Here is an 18,114-nt window from a genome sequence, read left to right as displayed (position 1 = left end):
AAACAGCAAACCACAAACCATTGACCAATTCCATCAAAGAAGCTGCAGAAGGATGCTTACTCATACTGTTTCAAATTTTTGCAACTCTGTAGTGTTTCACTTTTAAAGGAACATCTTTGATTCCAAAGGAGAAAGTAAGATAAGCAAAGAAGTCTTTCTCTCCAACTTCTCAAAGGCTTATGGCTTCCTAAAATAAGTGAATCTTTCAGCATTCCACAGCTGATTAAGAGCATCAAATGCCTGTGAAACAGCAAAGATGGTAAGCAAAGCAAACAGTTTTTCAGTCTAAGTCAAAATTGAAACAAGTTACCTTCTTGTACAGTAAGACCAGCTGCATGTCATGGCAATGGAAGTGCTGCCTAGATTAAAGAAAAAAAGGAAAATAAATTCCCCAATACATTAGAAATTCTCCAAATTCAACAATTCTTGGATAAAAGCATTTATGGCACCAGTTTTGGAACTAAAGTTGTAATGCAGCTCACTGTAGACAGAATATTGCCATGTAGGGTGGGGAGGGGGTATTTTGTGACCAGTATCTCTGTGAAGAGGCTGCATATACAGCATATTAACAAAATTAAAGCTTTGTGAAATCAGGAATTGGTTTAGATTGACAAATATCAGCTCAACTATTGGGAGTTGGAAGCAAGAAATGCAAACTTGACATTTAGTTGGATGCCTAACTCTGTTAAGTTTGATGCTGCGTTGCAGGGATACCCAGTACATGTGGCAGAGCCTGTGGCAAGTTGTTACAACTCGGGTAAAGCCATGAAGTTCAAAAGATACTCTTGAATATAGTAAACATGAAGACCTCCAACTAAAAAAAAAAAACAAAACCAAATCACAAACCCAAAACCTTTGTACTACTGTTTAGTCCTCAGTAAATTTTGTCGTTCAACTTACGGATTTAACATGGCAGTGCACCATTGAAAAGGAATGAGAGTCCATAAGCCATGCAACCTCTCTGTAAACCATTCCAGTCCATTCCAAGCCAGTGAGTCCTCCACCATTTAAAGAAGTAGTAAAAACTTGCAACAGAATATTCTGCAAACCAAACTTGTGCCATTGTTTTGAAATGGGGGCAATTACTGTATGTCAATTTATGCTGTAAACTGTATTTTTCTCAATTTGTTGTATCTTCTCTTAATTGCAGGGGGATAACTTCTAGAAGATACCACTGGAATAATGCTGGTTTATCTGTGTTGATGGCAGACATGAGTGGTGCCTGTACCAGTACGTAAGGTAACTATTACAGCAGTGTAATAGCTGCAAGGAAGTTTCCTGACTGTTGTGTTTGTGTGGATGTTCTTCATGGCTAAGTGGTGTTTTTGACATCTGTTTAAATTTGGAGGAGGAGGCTTAAGAAGGCTTTGTAAACCAACTAGGTTAGGAACGGCAGCAAGACACTACTTACCTGCAAAAACAGAGCCAATTAGGGTACAGCTAAAGGAAAGCATGTTTATACCTGCACTTGAAGTCATGTGACAGAAAGTGCTGAGTATGAATTTTTATACAAGCAGACCATAAAAATCAAGAGTTGTAATAATGTTAGTATAGACATTTAATCAGTCTTGCTAAAAGTACAGGATGAGCAATTAGACTGAGTATAATCTTTGATTAGGAACTGATCTTTGCAGAAATCCTGGGATTAAGTTGCAGACTTCAGGTGCCTCCAGAATAGTTTAAGACTGAAGAACAGCTGTGTTTCATGACTCTGAAGCCTACACTATTAAAATTATTTTTAAAGAAGATTCAAGAGCAGCTGTCTTTGGATTTTATGTGAAAGAATGGCTTTTTCCTGTTTCTCTAAAAACTCATAGAGAAAGTGGTGGGTAGTGGCTGACATGCTTATCCAGCTTTCTGGAAAACCAAATTTCTCTACTAAATAATTGTTAGTAAAAAATGGAAGTAACTTACAGTGTGTGCAGAATTTGATAAAATCTAGTTCAGATTAAAGGATAAGGACAGCTATCTTTTCCAAGAAAAACAGTTATGTAAAGATGTATATGTACTCCTTTATTTAATTATTTGAGTCTAGATGTAAGAACCTATTTTGCTGTTAGTTTAAAACTATACTTTCAAGAACCAACTTATAAATGGTAAAAAAGAAAAAGCTGTAGCCCATACAGTTGGTTTATCTCACAGATGGTCATTGTTATCAGGGAAATCGTATCTTGTGGGAAGGATAGGTTCTGTGATATCTATATGATCTATACTTCACGATGTTTGTAGCCTCATTTCGGTTACAGTTCATTATCCTTATAGAGTCTCAGTAACAGCAACTCAACAACTGTGCAATGCCCTTGTTAGAATATTCCAGTAATGTTGTATTAGTACTCCTGAAAACTTGCTGCTGTTACCTTGATAATAAAGAAAAAAAATACTATTTGTATTTCAGATAAAATACAGAATCATCATGAGTGTTTCCTGTTCAGGGGATGCGTGCCCTACGAGCTTTTTCTTTTTCTGAAACTTGATAAAATCTCAACCAGCAAATGCTGTCCTTGTCTTTGTTTTCCTTTTAAGATGTGACTGTTAAAATATTTAAATTTGAGTGTTACTGAGAGGACACTTCACAATACTGTTTCTAAAAGTTAAGAAAATCTAACCTTTTTCATTCAAAGATCACTGATGTCACTAGTGTGCCACTAAAGTGGTTTGGGGAAATAGGTCTAAAAGTAGCATTTCCCCTTCACTCCCCTAACCACCTGCAAAAAAACATTTACATTTATAGTTTGATCCAGGTCTTGAATCCTCTAGTGAAGAGACAAAATGCTGGCTTTAATACGCAGCATTCTAGGAGACTTCAAAAGATACTGACAAATCATCATACAGATTGTGTCAGAACATTTTAAACTTTGTGTGTGTGCACCTCAGTTCTCTCTGTTAGCTGTGAAGCTGAGGCTTAATTATTCAAAAGTGAAAAAGCTTCCCTTTAAAAAAAAAATAAAAAAAATTCAGTGCTTTTTTGCAGTTTAGTAAATCTGTTGTGACCATGTTGTAATAAATGCATGTATTAGAGACAAAAATCACACTCTCAGCCTTCTTTTCAACTTCTAAATGTTTCCAGATTCTTAACAGGCTTGATACCAATGTTAAGGGAGCAGCAAATAGATCTTAACTTGTGGGAAGGAGAGTCTTAATAACCTTGTGGAAAATCTGAGTGTAAGCGGAATTGCCAGCTGTTTACCTTCCTTTGATTGCAGGTTTTATTTAATTCGTAGCACAGTATTACTTACGGATCAGTACCAGTATGTATACCAGTGTATTACAGAATTCCTGAGTAGCGTGCTGAGATTATGAAGAGCTGGTGGGATTTTGGTGGTGGGTAGAATTTGAAGGGGGGAATACACACAGGAACTGCAGTACTTAGTACCTGCCCTGGGGACAGTGTTATACAAGAAGTGTGCATTAATACAAGGTATCCTCAGGGTATTTTGATTATTGTAGTTAGCTATTGATATGCTTTCCTACTGTTGGAACAGATCAAGTACAATTCAAATGAATTAATTGTATATATAATTCGAGGATAATTTAGCTTTTTTGTCTCTTGGCTTCTGAGAGGGTACTAACTTGAATTTCCTTTTTCTACTTACAGTGACGAGAAAGTGGCAGCACAGCAGTGGATATGCATTGGAAAGTCGAAGGATAACAAATCACAGCTGATACAGCCTGGCTTTTGAGTGTAGTGTTGCCTACCTTTTTCTAGAGGACTGTGTAAGTGTTCAGGAGTTGCCTTTGAAAGTAGCACTACTGATTTCCTGGACATACATAAAATTCCTGGTGGAAGCCAACTGCTGCCTGCCATAGCTAGCACCTTCCAACGGTCCAGAAAGAGCTGGTTTGTTCCTCATTGCACATCCTGCAGCAGCAAAATACTTGGGTTGCCCTTTACATGTGTGCTTGCCATTTATGCTGATAAAAAGAGCAAGTTACACAGAAGTGAGTCTTGGTCCTCTTGAATACAGAGGACTTCACCAAGAAGCCATGAGAAGTTCTGCTACCTTACATTAACAGTTTTGTCCCAACCTTCTGGATGAGAGGAGGGGAATGTTGGTGTACTGAGACAGTGCTAGTGATGAATGCCCCAAATAATTAGTGTTCCACTGGACAGTGCTACATCTCTTGGGAGTAGATGCTTCCTTCAAAACATTGTCTTGATTTTGATGCCTTCTTCTATTACATACGTGTTGATGGGCGAATTATTCTATTAGATACGTGTATGTGAGGCGAATCCTCAGGCATTGGTATTTCATGTAGAAGAGTCATAAACAATCATGGATAATAAAATTTATACTCACTTCTGTGATAGACATAAACTGATCTCACTTAAACAACCGTCAGTTCATAGTAGCTGAAGAAGAAAAAGCATGCATACCTTGTCTACAGATTTAAAACTACATTTGGGGTAAGGGTATCACTTTAAACTTCATTTATGGGCTGCAGATTCTAGGAGTAAATTTGTGTAGCAAATGGGTAGAATTGTAGTATTTCCCAGGGCAAATAAATTCACTGTTATTAAGTACTGGGGGTTTGAGGTTTTTTTGTCTAATTAAAGGCATGCTTTACTCAGAGACACTTGGATGGCGGTAAAGTTTATTAGTGTTACATCTTGGAAGGTTATAGTTACAAAGTGATCTCAGTGTCTCTTCTGCAAGAAGGAGTAACATTCTGTACTATCAGAGTCCTGTTTCAGCATTAGCTCTTAGTCTTGTCCTGCTGTTCAGTCTGGACTGAATTGTCCTACCCAAAGTGTAATGCCAAAATGGCAGCTACTGTAAGATCATTGCCTGCCTAAAATTGTAATTAATGAGAATGTACCCTGATCTACAGTATTAGCTCATGCACAGAATCAAATTTTGTCATCAAAAGCCACTGGTTAAAATGTATAGGTAGATTCTGCAGCAGAAAAAAACACCAGTGCTGTGCTTTGTAGTTGAGTATTTTCCCTCTGCTGGAAAAAAAAAAGAGTGAATTACTTAAGCATGTGTGACTTCAAGAAGAAGCACTCAAAACTGGTTTCTGAATATGTGACTGCTGTTCTTACCGTGATCCTGTTGCTGTGCTGTTCTGATGAGTATGCTGCCAGTCACTCGGTAGCTCTCCCCCTTTCAAGGTAACACTGTGCTATTTAGTCATCACTGGTATAAATCAGGCTGTAAATAAGTATTTGTAACCAAGTTGACTCTGCAAGACATGATAGACGATTCACTTGATTTGTTGCTGTTAGCAAATAGCCAAAGGTGAATCCTTTCCAAAGACCAGACACTGTTCATTCCTCAGTGGCTCTACCTTCATACCCTGGGTTTGCCACAGAATTAATTTTGGTGTGGGAGTGGGTAAACAAGCTGGAATGTGTTTAGAAGTTACACTAATGGAGGTTGGGATTGAAGTGGCTAATCAAAAACTCCATAAATTTGTGGACTTCCTGAATATCTTTATCAGCAGATCTTTCAAGCAGTTGGTAAGTGTTCAAGATGTGGGAAGTATTTTCATTTAATTATAATTGCAGACATTGATATCTGCTTGGCTGCAGCAACTGCATGTGAAATACTCATTAAACTAAACCTGCCCATGTGTGCCTAAGTTTTCCTTTAGAGGAGAGAGTGGGTGAAGTACTTTGGTGTTTGGGTTTGTAACTGACTTCAGCAAAGCAGGTGTGCAATTCTCCCAGTGTTGGAAGTATTTCTGTTTACATCAGAAACTGCTGTATTCTGATGGGGTGACTGAGGTGTCTTAGGTATCCGAATGTGTGTCCCCACTGATAAATGAGCATTAGTAGTTGTCTTGGCTACCTGCAGATTTTAAAAAAGAATTATGAAAGTGGATACTGTATGTATTTCCTTCTGCAATGCAGTAGTGCTTATGACAATTGAAAAAAAAAACCGGAAGAACTGCTGATTAGCCATAATTTTGAAATGTTTTGCACATGTTTGTAAATGTGCCTCATCATAGAGCAGTGAGCTGTGATTGAGCTGTAAACCACTTTATTCACAGTGCTTGCAGCCATGGTTTATGAGTATTTCCACATTACAGAGACCTGGAACTCATCCTGAAGTCCTGAAAAATGTCAGAATTGTGTCTAACCCTAAAAGGATGGTTCTGATTTACTGGTGGCTGTTAAAATTGGTCCATAGGTAGGTCCCAGTGCTAGTCATAAGACCTACAAGGTGGAGGCAAAACCATGCACATTTACTGTGTACAATTTATCCCTCTGCTGCTCTGTTTTTCCTGACTCTTTAAATAATGAGTAGTTCGGTAAGAGTGGGTTCTTTAAAACAGCTGTTATAAGTAACAGGGTAGGAATTGGCTCAAAACTTGGTAACCAAGAGATTCTGGTCTCTAGGATGCTTTGTTGCTGTTAGATTGCTCAAGCCATGATGTTCCAACTCCATCATCAAAATAATTGCTTCATTTTCCATCTCTTCTGGTGAAAGGACAGTTATAAAGACGACTGGACTTTCCTGACTTGCTGTAGTAATGTAATATAGTAATGTAGTAACTTGTGATGGTTAATACTGCCCTGGGCAGGCTGGAAGACTACCTACAGTGGATCCTGAAGTGGTGGTGGAAAGAGACGTCTTAGTAAGACAAGTAAAATAGTTGGGAATTTTATTCTAATCTTTGGATGACTTAATTCCTGACCTTTTTGAAGTCATCCAGGTAATTGTTTTGAGAGATTATCATCTTCTAAATAACCATTTTTGTATTATATGTGGACTTCTACACAGCAGTTAAAAGAGAGCGTTATTTATGCATAAGTGCATGATCAGAATTTATTTTCAAAAATCAGACAACAGAAAACTATTATAAAAGGCAATTTTAATTACTCGGTTTGCCATGTGAAGTTGAAAACCTATTTAGTGTGACACTCCTCCAAAGCAACCATTGTGAATTCTGTTTTACCACTGTAAATACGTTGTTATTTACAGTATTAAGTTATTTCTTTGGGCAATAACCTTAAGTTCAGACCAAGTTTACTCAGTGATAGGGTGCCAGCTGCCACAAGGAGGAAGTCTCCAAGTGAGGTATTTTTGGTATAATAACTATTCATATAAAACACTTGTGTTTTCAATAATTTTGCAAAGATGTTGTTAACAATCTGCATTCCCTGTCTCCTGCTGAGTGCTAGAAGCTATTGTAACAACAGTTTTTTACATTAGAGTAACTTCTTTTAGTTCCTGAGATTTGATTTCTGCACCAAGCAAAAAAAAAAAAAAAAAAATTTAAAAAAAATGGTAGTTTCACACTTGAGTTGCAGCAGGAAGATGTAACCACGGATGTGGGTTCCAGTATGCTGTTGCACATGAGAGCAGCGCTGGCAGCAGAACAGTCAGCCATGAATCCAGAAGAACAGATTGTAACATGGCTTATTTCACTAGGAGTCTTAAATTCCCCTAAGAAAGTAGTAGATGACCCAGAGGGGTTCCTGAAAACTTCTCTGAAAGATGGAACTGTGCTTTGCAAACTAATTCATCGGCTTCTTCCGGGATCTGCAGAAAAGGTAATGCTTTCTGATGTATTTCGCTACCCTGAGACATAGCCCTGCTCAGTGAAACTCTGCCCTGGGCATTCTGAGGCCTAATTGCTCTGGTAAGTGAGAGGAGCAAGGAGCTTCAGAGAGAGGTGTTTTACATTTAGGTTTCTAATTCAGAGCCAAGTATGATAGTAGCTTTAGTTCTTTGATTTTGTTTCTACATCCAGAAAAAAACCCTGCAAGATTGCACTTGGCTCACACATGTTCAGGCAGTAGCAGGAAATACTTGGCCTACCAGAGATCAAAATATCTTGTTTTTGAATAGAAGGATATGCAGTGTATCAGTATTTACATAAATATAACTAATTACAACTGTAAATACATTCTTTCAGAACTCTTACTGCAAAATACCTTGTTAGTCAGGAAATGCACTGGAGAAGCAGATTGGCACAGGAATAAGCAAATAATCCTTGCATCTGTGCCTTTTGGTCCGTCCCAAGACCTGCAAATCCATTGGCACTGAAGCCATGTGAATACCTCCTGTTACAGTTTGACAAGGCATGTATTCACAGTCCAGAAGTGTGGTAAGAATCTGAAGGAGGAAAAAAAGGGACAGAGTCCAATGAGGGAGAGGAACTGGGAACACAGAATAGCAGCTTTAAAAAAAACCCGACAACAACACAGCAGGTTCTCCACCCTATAAAAAAGGAGCCTTTCATTATACAGAGATCAGTTTTGCTAGCTCCTTTTTCTTACACGTGGTGGCTTGGGGCAGCATGTTGTTAAAGGTCATCCAATTTCCCACTGTCACTTAGGGCACTGTCATATGCTGGCATTCAAAACAAGATGCCGACCGTTTCTATGTGTGCATCACTTCCTCCAGTGGCTTTCTTCCTGCTTCAACAGCTTGCCTGCCACCCCCACCCACCCCCGATGAAGCTTCCCTAATTCAGTATAAAAGGCACATGTCAATATTCATGCAGGCCTTCTCAACACAGGCAATGCAATGAGATCAGTGGATTTTCTTTCTTTAGTATTGCCTGGAGCCTAAAAATGAAGCTGACTGCATCAGTAATATCCAAGAGTTCTTGAAAGGCTGCGCATTTCTGAAAGTGGAGGTAAGTCAACTTAGATCCTTTCTTTTATTGTAACATGCCAGTTTGATCAGCCTTCTGAAAGGAAGCCAGATATCAGAGGGAAAAAGTTGGTATCAATTCCTCATCTTTTGTATGAATAACATAAATGAGAGCATGGATGATTTAATATTCAGGCTTGACTGCGAGTGTAACACATTCTCATCTTTTGAGACAAAGCATGCAGCAATAGCAGGAGATCAGGCTAAACAGACTTGCACCTGGACCTGTTCATAATTATTTGTTATTAGAAGGAATTGCAGGTTTTAGCCTTGCTTTAATGGGAAGGTGAAGTATTAATACTGCACTATTTTTTGATTCCCTGCAACTGTTGGATAGGATTCTGGCAAACACATATTAAATTGTTCCTTACACAAAAATATCCTAATGAAGTCAAAAGATACCTTTTGTGTTGCTGTTCCTGATCCTACCTGTGTAGATTCTGATGTTTAACCACAGCTCAAATTTGCAAGATCAGTCTAAATTAATCACTTCAGAGTTCAATTAATTTTGCCATCAAATTTTTTACTATCTAAATACTTTTGTGTCACACTTAAATTCCTACAGTAAAAAAAGAAACCTGTAGCTGTCTCATCACTATCTTGTTTGAAACATGCTCAAGATTGTGGAAAAAAATATTCTGAAGACAAAGTCTGCCAGAAGCAGGGACAGCATCCTTGGCATTATACATAATATTCATGCACCACAGTGAGAAAAGTCCAACCGATAATAGCTCTGTTCCTGCATTTTTTCCTTTGAAGGTCTAAGCAAAGAAAGGACCTTCCTTCTCTGAAGAGTTCTTAGCTAATCAGCATGAAAATGTGTTCATTCCAGAACTGTCTCCCTGGTCTTTTGTTGCCCAGTGATGCATTTCTTGGAGCCTGCTGGAGCAGCAGAGTTTTAAAAGCATATATATAGAGAGACTTATAATCCCTGAAGGTCTATGACATCAGAAATCAGTTATTGCCAGTCTTCTGGTACTGACCATATGATTTCCTCCATTTTTCTGGAAGTTTATTTTTCTATTTGCAAGCTAATAATAAAATGGTTGTGGTGGAAAGTATGTTTAAAAATATGAATTTTAAACAGCTAAAAGGTGGGGCAGGGGAGCAGTCCTCACCTGTTGTACAGTGCCATCTCATAGCTTTGAAAGCTTGTTCTGCAATATTTCAGTCACACCACAATTTTCAGATACAAGAGGCAACATGGTGTTTCCATCTCTAGGTGTTCCTCTGATCCTCCATGTGCCTTTTCTTCCTTTGCTTTAATAAATTCAAGCTTTCTGACTACTTTTTTCTTCTGATTTATAACCCACTTCATCTTTGAAATATTCTGAGCCTTCAGTAAATCCTTCATGCTCATGTGTGCCTCTCCCATTTGCTGTGAGAGGAGGCCTCAAAAGATGGATAAAAGGTCAAACCTCTCTTGCTCAAGTTTAAATTTTGCAGTGAAATGAAAAAAATTTCTTATTTTTTTTTCCAAAATATTACCAGAGCGCCAAGACATGAATTTTCCTTCTTCCTAGCTCCTCTCTAGCCTCATGCAGAAGAAGGCTCAAGGTAGGACAGCTGAGATGGTGGGCAAGACATGGCACAGGCAGAGTGCTTATGCTTCCTTCCGACTCTTCTCCCGTGTTGCCAGCTTTTCTGAGTTCTCTCAGGCAAAGCCTCTGCCATCTGTTCCTTCTAAAAGCTGCTCTGTTTGGAACAGTTTGACAAGGAGACTCTAAGCAGCATTCCTGCGGGTGATCCTCCCTCATGCCTGATCCCTAGTTTGCCTTGGAAAGGGCCATTGCCCTTTAGAAGCGGGTTTACTGCATCACATTTACTCTGGAAGAGTGTCTGGAGCATCAGAACAGGCAGAGAACCTTCTGCTTCCAAGATCTCTCAGCATTTAAGTTGCAGTGATAATGTATTAGGTAAAAGGAAGATGGGCACAGATGCTGTTCTGCCTCAGCAACATAGCCTGAGGAAAGGGTAACATCAGGAAAGGTCTGGGTTTAATTCATTTGAATTCTGTGGCAGCTATCCTGCTGCTTACCCAAACCATGGATATGAAAATCTAACCCTGATAATTCTCTCAAATTCTGCCTTTCTCCAAATGGCACAGTGAACTCTTGCTCCTTAGATATGAAGAGGTACCCTAGGGCTGGACTTGAGCCACTTCTGTCTTGAGACTGACAAGGGCATGTTAAGGTCAAATATTCTTTTCCTGCTGCAGATGTGAGCAAAAGAGGATAGTCTGAGGAAAATGAGAGTTCAGGACTTATTTTCTGGATACTGACTTGTACAAAAGGGCCTCATCCTGGGGAATCTCAAACATGACATTAGCATGCCATCCTGGCATCCCATGGCTTCATTGTACTCTGCCTTCCATTTGCTTTTGTCATGAATGATTGTTCGTGGAGCTGCCATGGAATACACCACTTCACTGGGTGTTGCCAACATGCAGGAAAGGTGGTCAGTGTGGAAGGTAGGATTTCCAGCAGCTTTTGGTGGAAACCCAAGTCCCACCTTCCACTCAACAGATACTGCTTGCTGATCTTTCACAGTAGGAGGGAATGGATAGAGGTTACTCTTTCAGAGCTACACATAGCACTTCCCTCCTACCCTTTGTTGTCCTGGTAACTCAGGAAGTGGAAGAAAGGAAGAATCACAGTGAGGCAAACGGCAGCTTCTCTTGTTTTAGAGGAGCAGTGAAATATTTGGACATGGGGGTAGAAGGACACACTGTGACCTTCCTGCTATGAGCTGGCTCCATTAAGTTGAAGCCATTCTACAGGCTGGAGGTGTGAGCTGGAAGAATCCATCTCATGGCAGAGTATAAATAACAAAACAGTTCCTTTAGCTTCAGCCCAGGACTGAAGCCTGAATTCTTTTGCCGTTAGTGTTAGTCCTAATGTGTTAGTCCTAAAAGAGATGGCAAGCAGGGGAATCACCCCATCCTTCTAAACAGGCAAGTGTCGTAATGAGGTGAAACAATGAGATTGTGTCCAAAATTTTCCAGCAGCTTTTCAGTGCTAGAATTTGATCCAAGTTATGAGAACATTTGTCAGTCCAGCTATGCTGAGACAAAGGACTAGGCAAATAGACGTGGGCACTTCATTGGAGCTTACGTGTCCTTAGAGGATTCTTTCATGGCTTGGACTGAGGAACAGTGCAGAAATCCTGAATGTGCTTAAATTACACTGTGGCTTCAACGTCTGAGCTGTATCTGACCCAAGAGCTGGTCCAGTGAGTGAGCACTGCTAAGGCAATGCCAGCTGGATGCAGATGGGTTGAGGTGGAAAGTGGACAACAAAGGGTTCTGTCCTGATGGCCAGGTGGAGTCTAGTGTAGAAGAGACAGGGAAGAGATCATGACAAAAGAGAAAAATCATAGAAAGCTTCTGGCCTAGCTTCTTCTTGAGGACACAAATGTGAACTTTGCTTTTACTCCTGACACCAGTGTGCATATAACAACAGCAGATGAATAGCTAAGCATCAGTTGCTGATGAAGAAGCACAAGACCTTCATTCAGCAGCAGCATTTTATTGTTAATACAACTACAAAACTCCTGGTGAGGTCTGAATTTTGTGAACTAAGAACAGTCTACGCCAGATAAATTGATAGCTGGAATAAACCTGGCTGTCAAGGATGATCATAGAGTATTTAGAGGGTCATTACCATCACGGGCAGCACAGAGATTATTTATGCTGTTGGAGGTGCCTGCAACCTCCAACAAGCTACCTGAACTGAAGGTGTGGTTAAGAAGGTGAGAAATCATCATCACCCTCTTAGCTCCCCATACATGCACTCCTAAAACCTGCTCTGCTTTGGCTTCTCTCTAAAGTGACATTACCTCTCCTAGCTGGACAAGGTCAGAAGTGAGAGCTCCTGCCCAGCACCAACCAGCGCAAGCACTGGAGAATGAGTCTATCTGAATTTAGAGTGACCCAGTGTCCCAGAGACTCCTGGCACTAGATGTGTGGGGTGGCCCTGCATGGGGTTGGGACCTACTGCTGGGCTTCACCCTGGGTATCAGTACAGTGCTCCATTCCCTGCCCACGCTGTAGCCTGCTGCTGTGCTGAAGTATCTGGGGATTTTCCTGTTCCCTGCTGGAGAATGTTCCCCGAACAGATGGGCACAGGCAGCAGGGGACACATCTCACTGCCTCAGCTGAACTGTGCCTCATCTGTGGGTGCTTCTGCGGTGTTTCTCTTCACAGTGATGCAAACCTGCTGCAATTACTGCTCCAATAGCGTGGGTATTCCTTCCTTGTTCCATCCTTTCCTGTCCTTTTAACTTTTCTTTCCCTCCTCTCCCCGATTTACTTTTTCCCTATCCCCTTTCTCTTTCCTTCCCCCTCCCTCCCCTCCACCCCTGGCCTTTCTTCCCTTTCTCATCTCTTTACTCTTTGCCGTCCTGTTCCCGCTCTCCCGCGGGTCTCCTGGTGCCTCCCGCCCGCGGCCGGAGGAGGGAGCTGCGGCCGCACGGCCGCGCCGCGTCCCGCAGCGAGCGGCGGGGCGGAGCGGGGCGGTGGCACCGCCTGTCACTTCCCCTTCCCTTCCCTTCCCCGCGCCGCGATCCGGCTCCGGGTCAGAGCCGCAGCGGCCGCTCCGCAGCAACGCCCGCGCTGCCGCCATGCCCCGGGGCTGCGCGCCCGCCCGCCCGCCGCCGTGAGTACCGAGCGCCTCCATCCCCCGCGGGTGTCCCAGCCACTCCGCAGGCGTGTCTCCGGGCAGCTCCCACGGGTGTGTCCCGGCTGAAGGGGGTGACAGCCCCGCTGTACCCGAGCGGAGCGCCCGCAGCCGGCGCGGTGGTTGCGCTCCGGGCGCTCCGCGGGGTCGCGGCGCTCTCCCCGCCCGCCCGGCTCTGTCTCGCCGGTGCTGGCGGAGCTCCGGCCGCACCGCCGCTCCCGCTGGAGGCAGAGGCAGGTCCAGTAGGAGAAGCCGGGTCAGCGAGCGCCCGAAGCGCCTCATCACTGGGGGACGGGCGGCTCCAGCCCCCGTCCTCGGGTTTGGAGGCGTCGCGGCCGCGCCGCGTTTCGGGCTTGGCACCTAGCTGGGGGTTTGCCGGGGGCTGCCCAACTGTGGACAGCTCGGACTCGAAACACAACCCGGCTTTCCCTAACTTTTCTGCACTTCCCGTCTCGGGACTGAGATTTTGAGTGCTGATAACTTGCCAGCCGCACGCGGGTTTGGGGCTCCTCGGTTGGTGCTCTTCTGCTCCCGAAGCATCGGCTCCTGCTCATCCCCTCGCTGGCTGTGGCGGAGGCTGGCGGTGCGGCAGTGCAGAGCTTCTCTTGCCCGGTGCGATGCTTGAAGAAACAGCCGGAGCGTTTTACCGAGGAGGGCTGCAGTCTGTGATTCGGCAAGACAGAATAGCGTTTTTATGGAGATCCTCAGATGACAGGTGTAGATTTAAACGCTGTTTCAGTTAGATCTACCTGATCTTCCATGTGTTAGAAGTGAAAAAGCCTTTTCCACCTCTATTTGTCTTCTAGCTGCATGTTGTCTTTTAGTTATGACTGATATTATCGATGGATTGTGCTGGAAAAAGTAATTTTTAGCTCATAAATGAGGACTTTTCTGTATGAGGAATTTATTCTGGAACAAGCTGTAGAGTATATTTACATTACAGTAGCTGACCCAGAAGAGTTTTTCACATAGCCGCTGTTGCACAGTAGCTGTTCCAGACAATTTCCCCATGAAGAAGTTCTAAATGTTATTACTTACTTTTGTGCCAGAATTTTTTGCATCTCTTTCTTCCCACCATTTTCATCTGGACTTTGTCAGCCTCATGACTCTGAGCTTACAGCATTATTCTCTGCATTGAAGGATTTGGGATGTATTTTAGTTCTTTGCTCCTTAGGAAAAAAAGGTGTTAATTCAAGGCAGAACTTTATTTTTCTGGAATTACGGAAGTGGAAGGAAAAGGGTATGGCTGAGAAAATGACATGCCAGAGAGATGCATGCAAACGACCCAGCCTGGCTGTTTTCTTTCCTCTTGTGCAACTGTAACATCCCATGCTCCAGCAGCTGCCAACGGGGTCAGTGCACGCCTGGGCTCTCTGTTACTGTCTCCCTTTCCACTGAGATGGGAAGGTCGCTGCTTAGGGCTGAAGGCAATGCTTGGGTAGCAATGCCTGTAACTGCAGGGCAGGAAAACTTGTTCCGTGCAGCAGCTGACAGAGGGGATGGGACTTGCATGGTCTAAAGGAGCAAACCCAAGTGAATGCAGGTGATAGATCAGTTCAGAAACAGCCCAAGGTTGGTGGGTATGTCCCTGGAATGTGCAAAGCAGTAGATGCAGTTGGAGCTGTGGAGCTACAGGTTTTAATATTTGTAATGACAGTAAACTGTCCCCACGTTAAGCATGGATTACATTTCTTTAGGGTAAAGCATGTCTCTCAGTATTGAGTAGCTGAGTCAATCTGAAAACATATTCTCAACAAAGAGCAGCCTTTGTACTGTCTGTGTTGGACTTTGGTGCTGCTCTGATGTGGCTGTTAAGAGAAGTAGATGCCACAAGCATCCAGGGCTGTGAGAGAGGCCAGTCCCCTTCCTGTTTGAAATATGCCAAGCGTACTCAAGGAGCTCTGTGTGGAAAGCAAGAAAGGGCTGTTTTAAAGGGCAGTACTAGCCTAAAGGTAATTAAGACTTGTGTCTTCATTTAGCAGGATACACTCTTTAGTGTGTTGGAAGTGTTTGTAATTAGATGGTGTCTGCCAGGAGAGCTTTAAAATCATCTTTTCTGATCATTGGATTTGTGTATCTGTCTCCATCTGCAAGACAACATGCATTTGGGGATTAGCAGATGATGCTACCAACAAGAGGGACTTCTTGTATCTCTTATCTTTGCTTCATTAATGGTAGAATTTGTACAGTCTGTATGAAGCTGAGTGCATTTTTCAGGTGTTAGATGGGGTTGAAGTGTTAAGAAAACTCAAACTGCCCCTCATTGTACTGGCGGCGATTTCTGAAGTGTACAAGGTTCAGGTTAACAGTCATGGAAAAAGACTTGCTAACCATGTATTTGTTTCACCATTGAGGATTAGCAACACCAAATTCTTTAGAGTGAAATTTTTGTATATTAAGATAACTGGGTTTGTCTTCCTGAAAAAAAGTGTAAATATACTATATATTGCAATAGCAGATATTGTGTGTGTTAATAGCAGATATTGTGTACGTTAATTCTTCTGTGGAAAATATGTGTACGTTTAGACATAGATCTGTATGTACAGCCTCAATCTCTTCAGTTTTCCATAACAAAAGTAGCAACAAAATCTTTCCTTCCCTCAAGGCTAGCAATAACCTTCTCAGTGATTTTCAGAGTTGTCTCTGCTCTGCAGACAGCACTGATTCCTTCCCTGTCTCCAGCACTACTCTCCAAATGCTTCTGGGTTCCCCTGCCCTTCCCACGATGCCTGCCAGCAGTGCCCCAGGGATTCTCCGGCTGTAAAGGAAATGGAACTTGTCAGCCCTGAATGAAAACCCTTTCCCTGTAGAGACATAGGGGCTGCCTAATCCTCATGGTCACCCTCCAGCACCGTGGGTGGCTCCAGCAGCCAGTGTGCGATGTTTTGGGCTCAATTGACTGAATTCATCTTTCACAGGTGTTTGATCCACATGATTTGTACACAGGAGATCAGTTCTCCAAGGTCCTGAGCACATTAACAGCTATAAATAAAGCTACTGAAGGTAAGAAAAAAGGGGTTCTTCCATTGTCCTTTCAAACTATTTCTCGTGTGTATGCAGGGCCGGTTTTTAATTTTTGTTAATTCCGACTTTATGGTGATTTCTGGAGGTTTGTCAAATTGTGCTGCCGGCACTGATGGCTGATGGTGGATCGTGGGATTGACATTTCAGGCTTCTACCAACTCTGGGTTAAAATGTGATGTTTCAGAGTCGCTGTATGAACTCTGAAGAGCTCAATTATCACTTTACACTGAAGGACCTCTGCTCAGTTTTTGAGCATTAAGGGACCTCAAAGTAGGTCAGCATAAAGGATCCTCAGTGTAAATGAATATGCACCTCCCAAAATGCAGATATCAGATTTTAAAGAGTGTGTTTTAAAGCTGAAGAGAAAAACAGCTCCATCTGCATAATACCCTTCCTGAATGTCAAAACAAACTTTGTTGCTAGTTGTAACATTGTATTTACGTTTTTCTCTCTCTCCTCATCCTGCTTTCATGGAGTAGACTCCTGGATCTGGGAATCAAACTGATGGCTTGTCCTCTATCCTTGGGAGCAGGAGTAGGCTGCTGAAGCAAAGCAAATCAGTCCATCCTGATTCCTTTCCAGATATGTTCCCTGCAGATTGCTTTAAAATGATATTCAGTAGCATAGTCTGTGAAAGGAGAAGTTCAGCAGGGGGGATGTATGATGGCACAGTGGCGCTCTGGAGAGGGGTGAGTGGACCAGGATCCCTTTTCTGAGGTGATGAGGAGCAGGTCTGCCTGGTGCTGGGAAGAGTTCACAACCTCTTGTCATACAGGTGTATTAGGACAGACTCCTGCACACTCACTGAAGTCCAGCACCAGAAGAGTTCCCTTTCCCTGTTGCAGGTTACATTTGAGGTGGTTTAAAGGAGAAAATTTCAAAATGAAAACTTGTTACTTTCCTCTCATGAAAAGGCTTTCCTTTTGACTTTTACTGCATTTTGGCTATACATTATATAAACTGGTGTATAAATTATCATGCATATATTGTACATCAGCATCTATAATAATATGCCTAATAATAATATATAATGTATAATAATAATAGTATATATTTGTAAACCATCCCCATGATTTGTACACATATTATGTGTGTGTGTCTGTGTATATAATGCTGCTCTGAAGAAATGCAGGTTCTGAGGCTGCTGTTTTGCAGCACTCAGTTCTGCTGACAGCTTACTCCATAGAAGTTTGGGAATGGGAATTTGGCCTCCGCCAGCCTCAGCACCTCCTCTCAGCCTCTCACCACTCAATTACCAACAGCTGACCCAGTGTAGAAGCTCTTGCAGTTCAGTGTGATGGGGGATATAAAATGTAGGTTAACTTGACCAGCAGCAACCTGTACAAATGCTGCTGTTATGATTGATATTTGCTTCATTATTCTGAAAGCAAAAGGAGTAGGAAACTCTCCTGCCTCTGTCCTTGCCCGTTGCTGGACTGGAGGGGTGTGATGGAGTATGTGCTGACAGGGTGGCAAGGCTGCAATGCCATTTGCATATTACCTCCCTTTTTTACAGCCCCATCTCCATTCTTCCAGCCACCCATGTGCCAGCTCAGCCCGGGACAGGGCTTTGCTGGGGAATAGTTCTTGTCATATGTTACTGATGGGGCTATAGAGAAGCTGGGATCCTCTTGGTTTCATGGGAAACATCTGTTTGAACATATGCTTTCTGTGTTTAAACGCTAAAAAGTGCAATGCCTGCGATATAATTAGCTGCTCATGCAGAGAGCACCCTTGGGAAAAGTACAGGGTAAAATAAATACATGTCTCAAACATTTACTTTTTGGTGGCTGGGCCAAATTCCT

At 42.4% G+C, this 18,114-nt stretch overlaps 1 protein-coding gene across 5 annotated transcripts in view; it reads left to right on the top strand.

The window, feature by feature from the left end:
* The first annotated feature begins 7,309 nt into the window (after positions 1 to 7,309).
* The window catches only part of ARHGEF6 (Rac/Cdc42 guanine nucleotide exchange factor 6), a 39,225-nt gene continuing 28,420 nt past the window's right edge, over positions 7,310 to 18,114 (top strand). For 3 of the 5 annotated variants that reach the window (XM_014255324.2, XM_014255322.2, XM_005526092.3), the window contains exons 1-3: positions 7,310 to 7,501; positions 8,509 to 8,592; positions 16,204 to 16,288. In XM_014255324.2, coding sequence (XP_014110799.1) covers positions 7,337 to 7,501; positions 8,509 to 8,592; positions 16,204 to 16,288 — 334 coding nt within the window. In that variant the 5' untranslated portion in view covers positions 7,310 to 7,336. Of the gene's footprint in view, positions 7,502 to 8,508; positions 8,593 to 13,170; positions 13,265 to 13,821; positions 14,001 to 16,203; positions 16,289 to 18,114 lie in introns of those variants that run through there. The other 2 variants (XM_014255325.2, XM_088062483.1) reach the window with 2 other exon arrangements.

The sequence above is a fragment of the Pseudopodoces humilis genome, chromosome 15 (assembly GCF_049639895.1).
Source record: "Pseudopodoces humilis isolate 2021_Gansu_Grassland_sample_001 chromosome 15, ASM4963989v1, whole genome shotgun sequence".
Classification (NCBI taxonomy): Eukaryota; Metazoa; Chordata; class Aves; order Passeriformes; family Paridae; genus Pseudopodoces; species Pseudopodoces humilis.
Note: the sequence above shows the minus strand (reverse complement) of the source record. Positions and strands in the feature narration are given on the sequence as shown.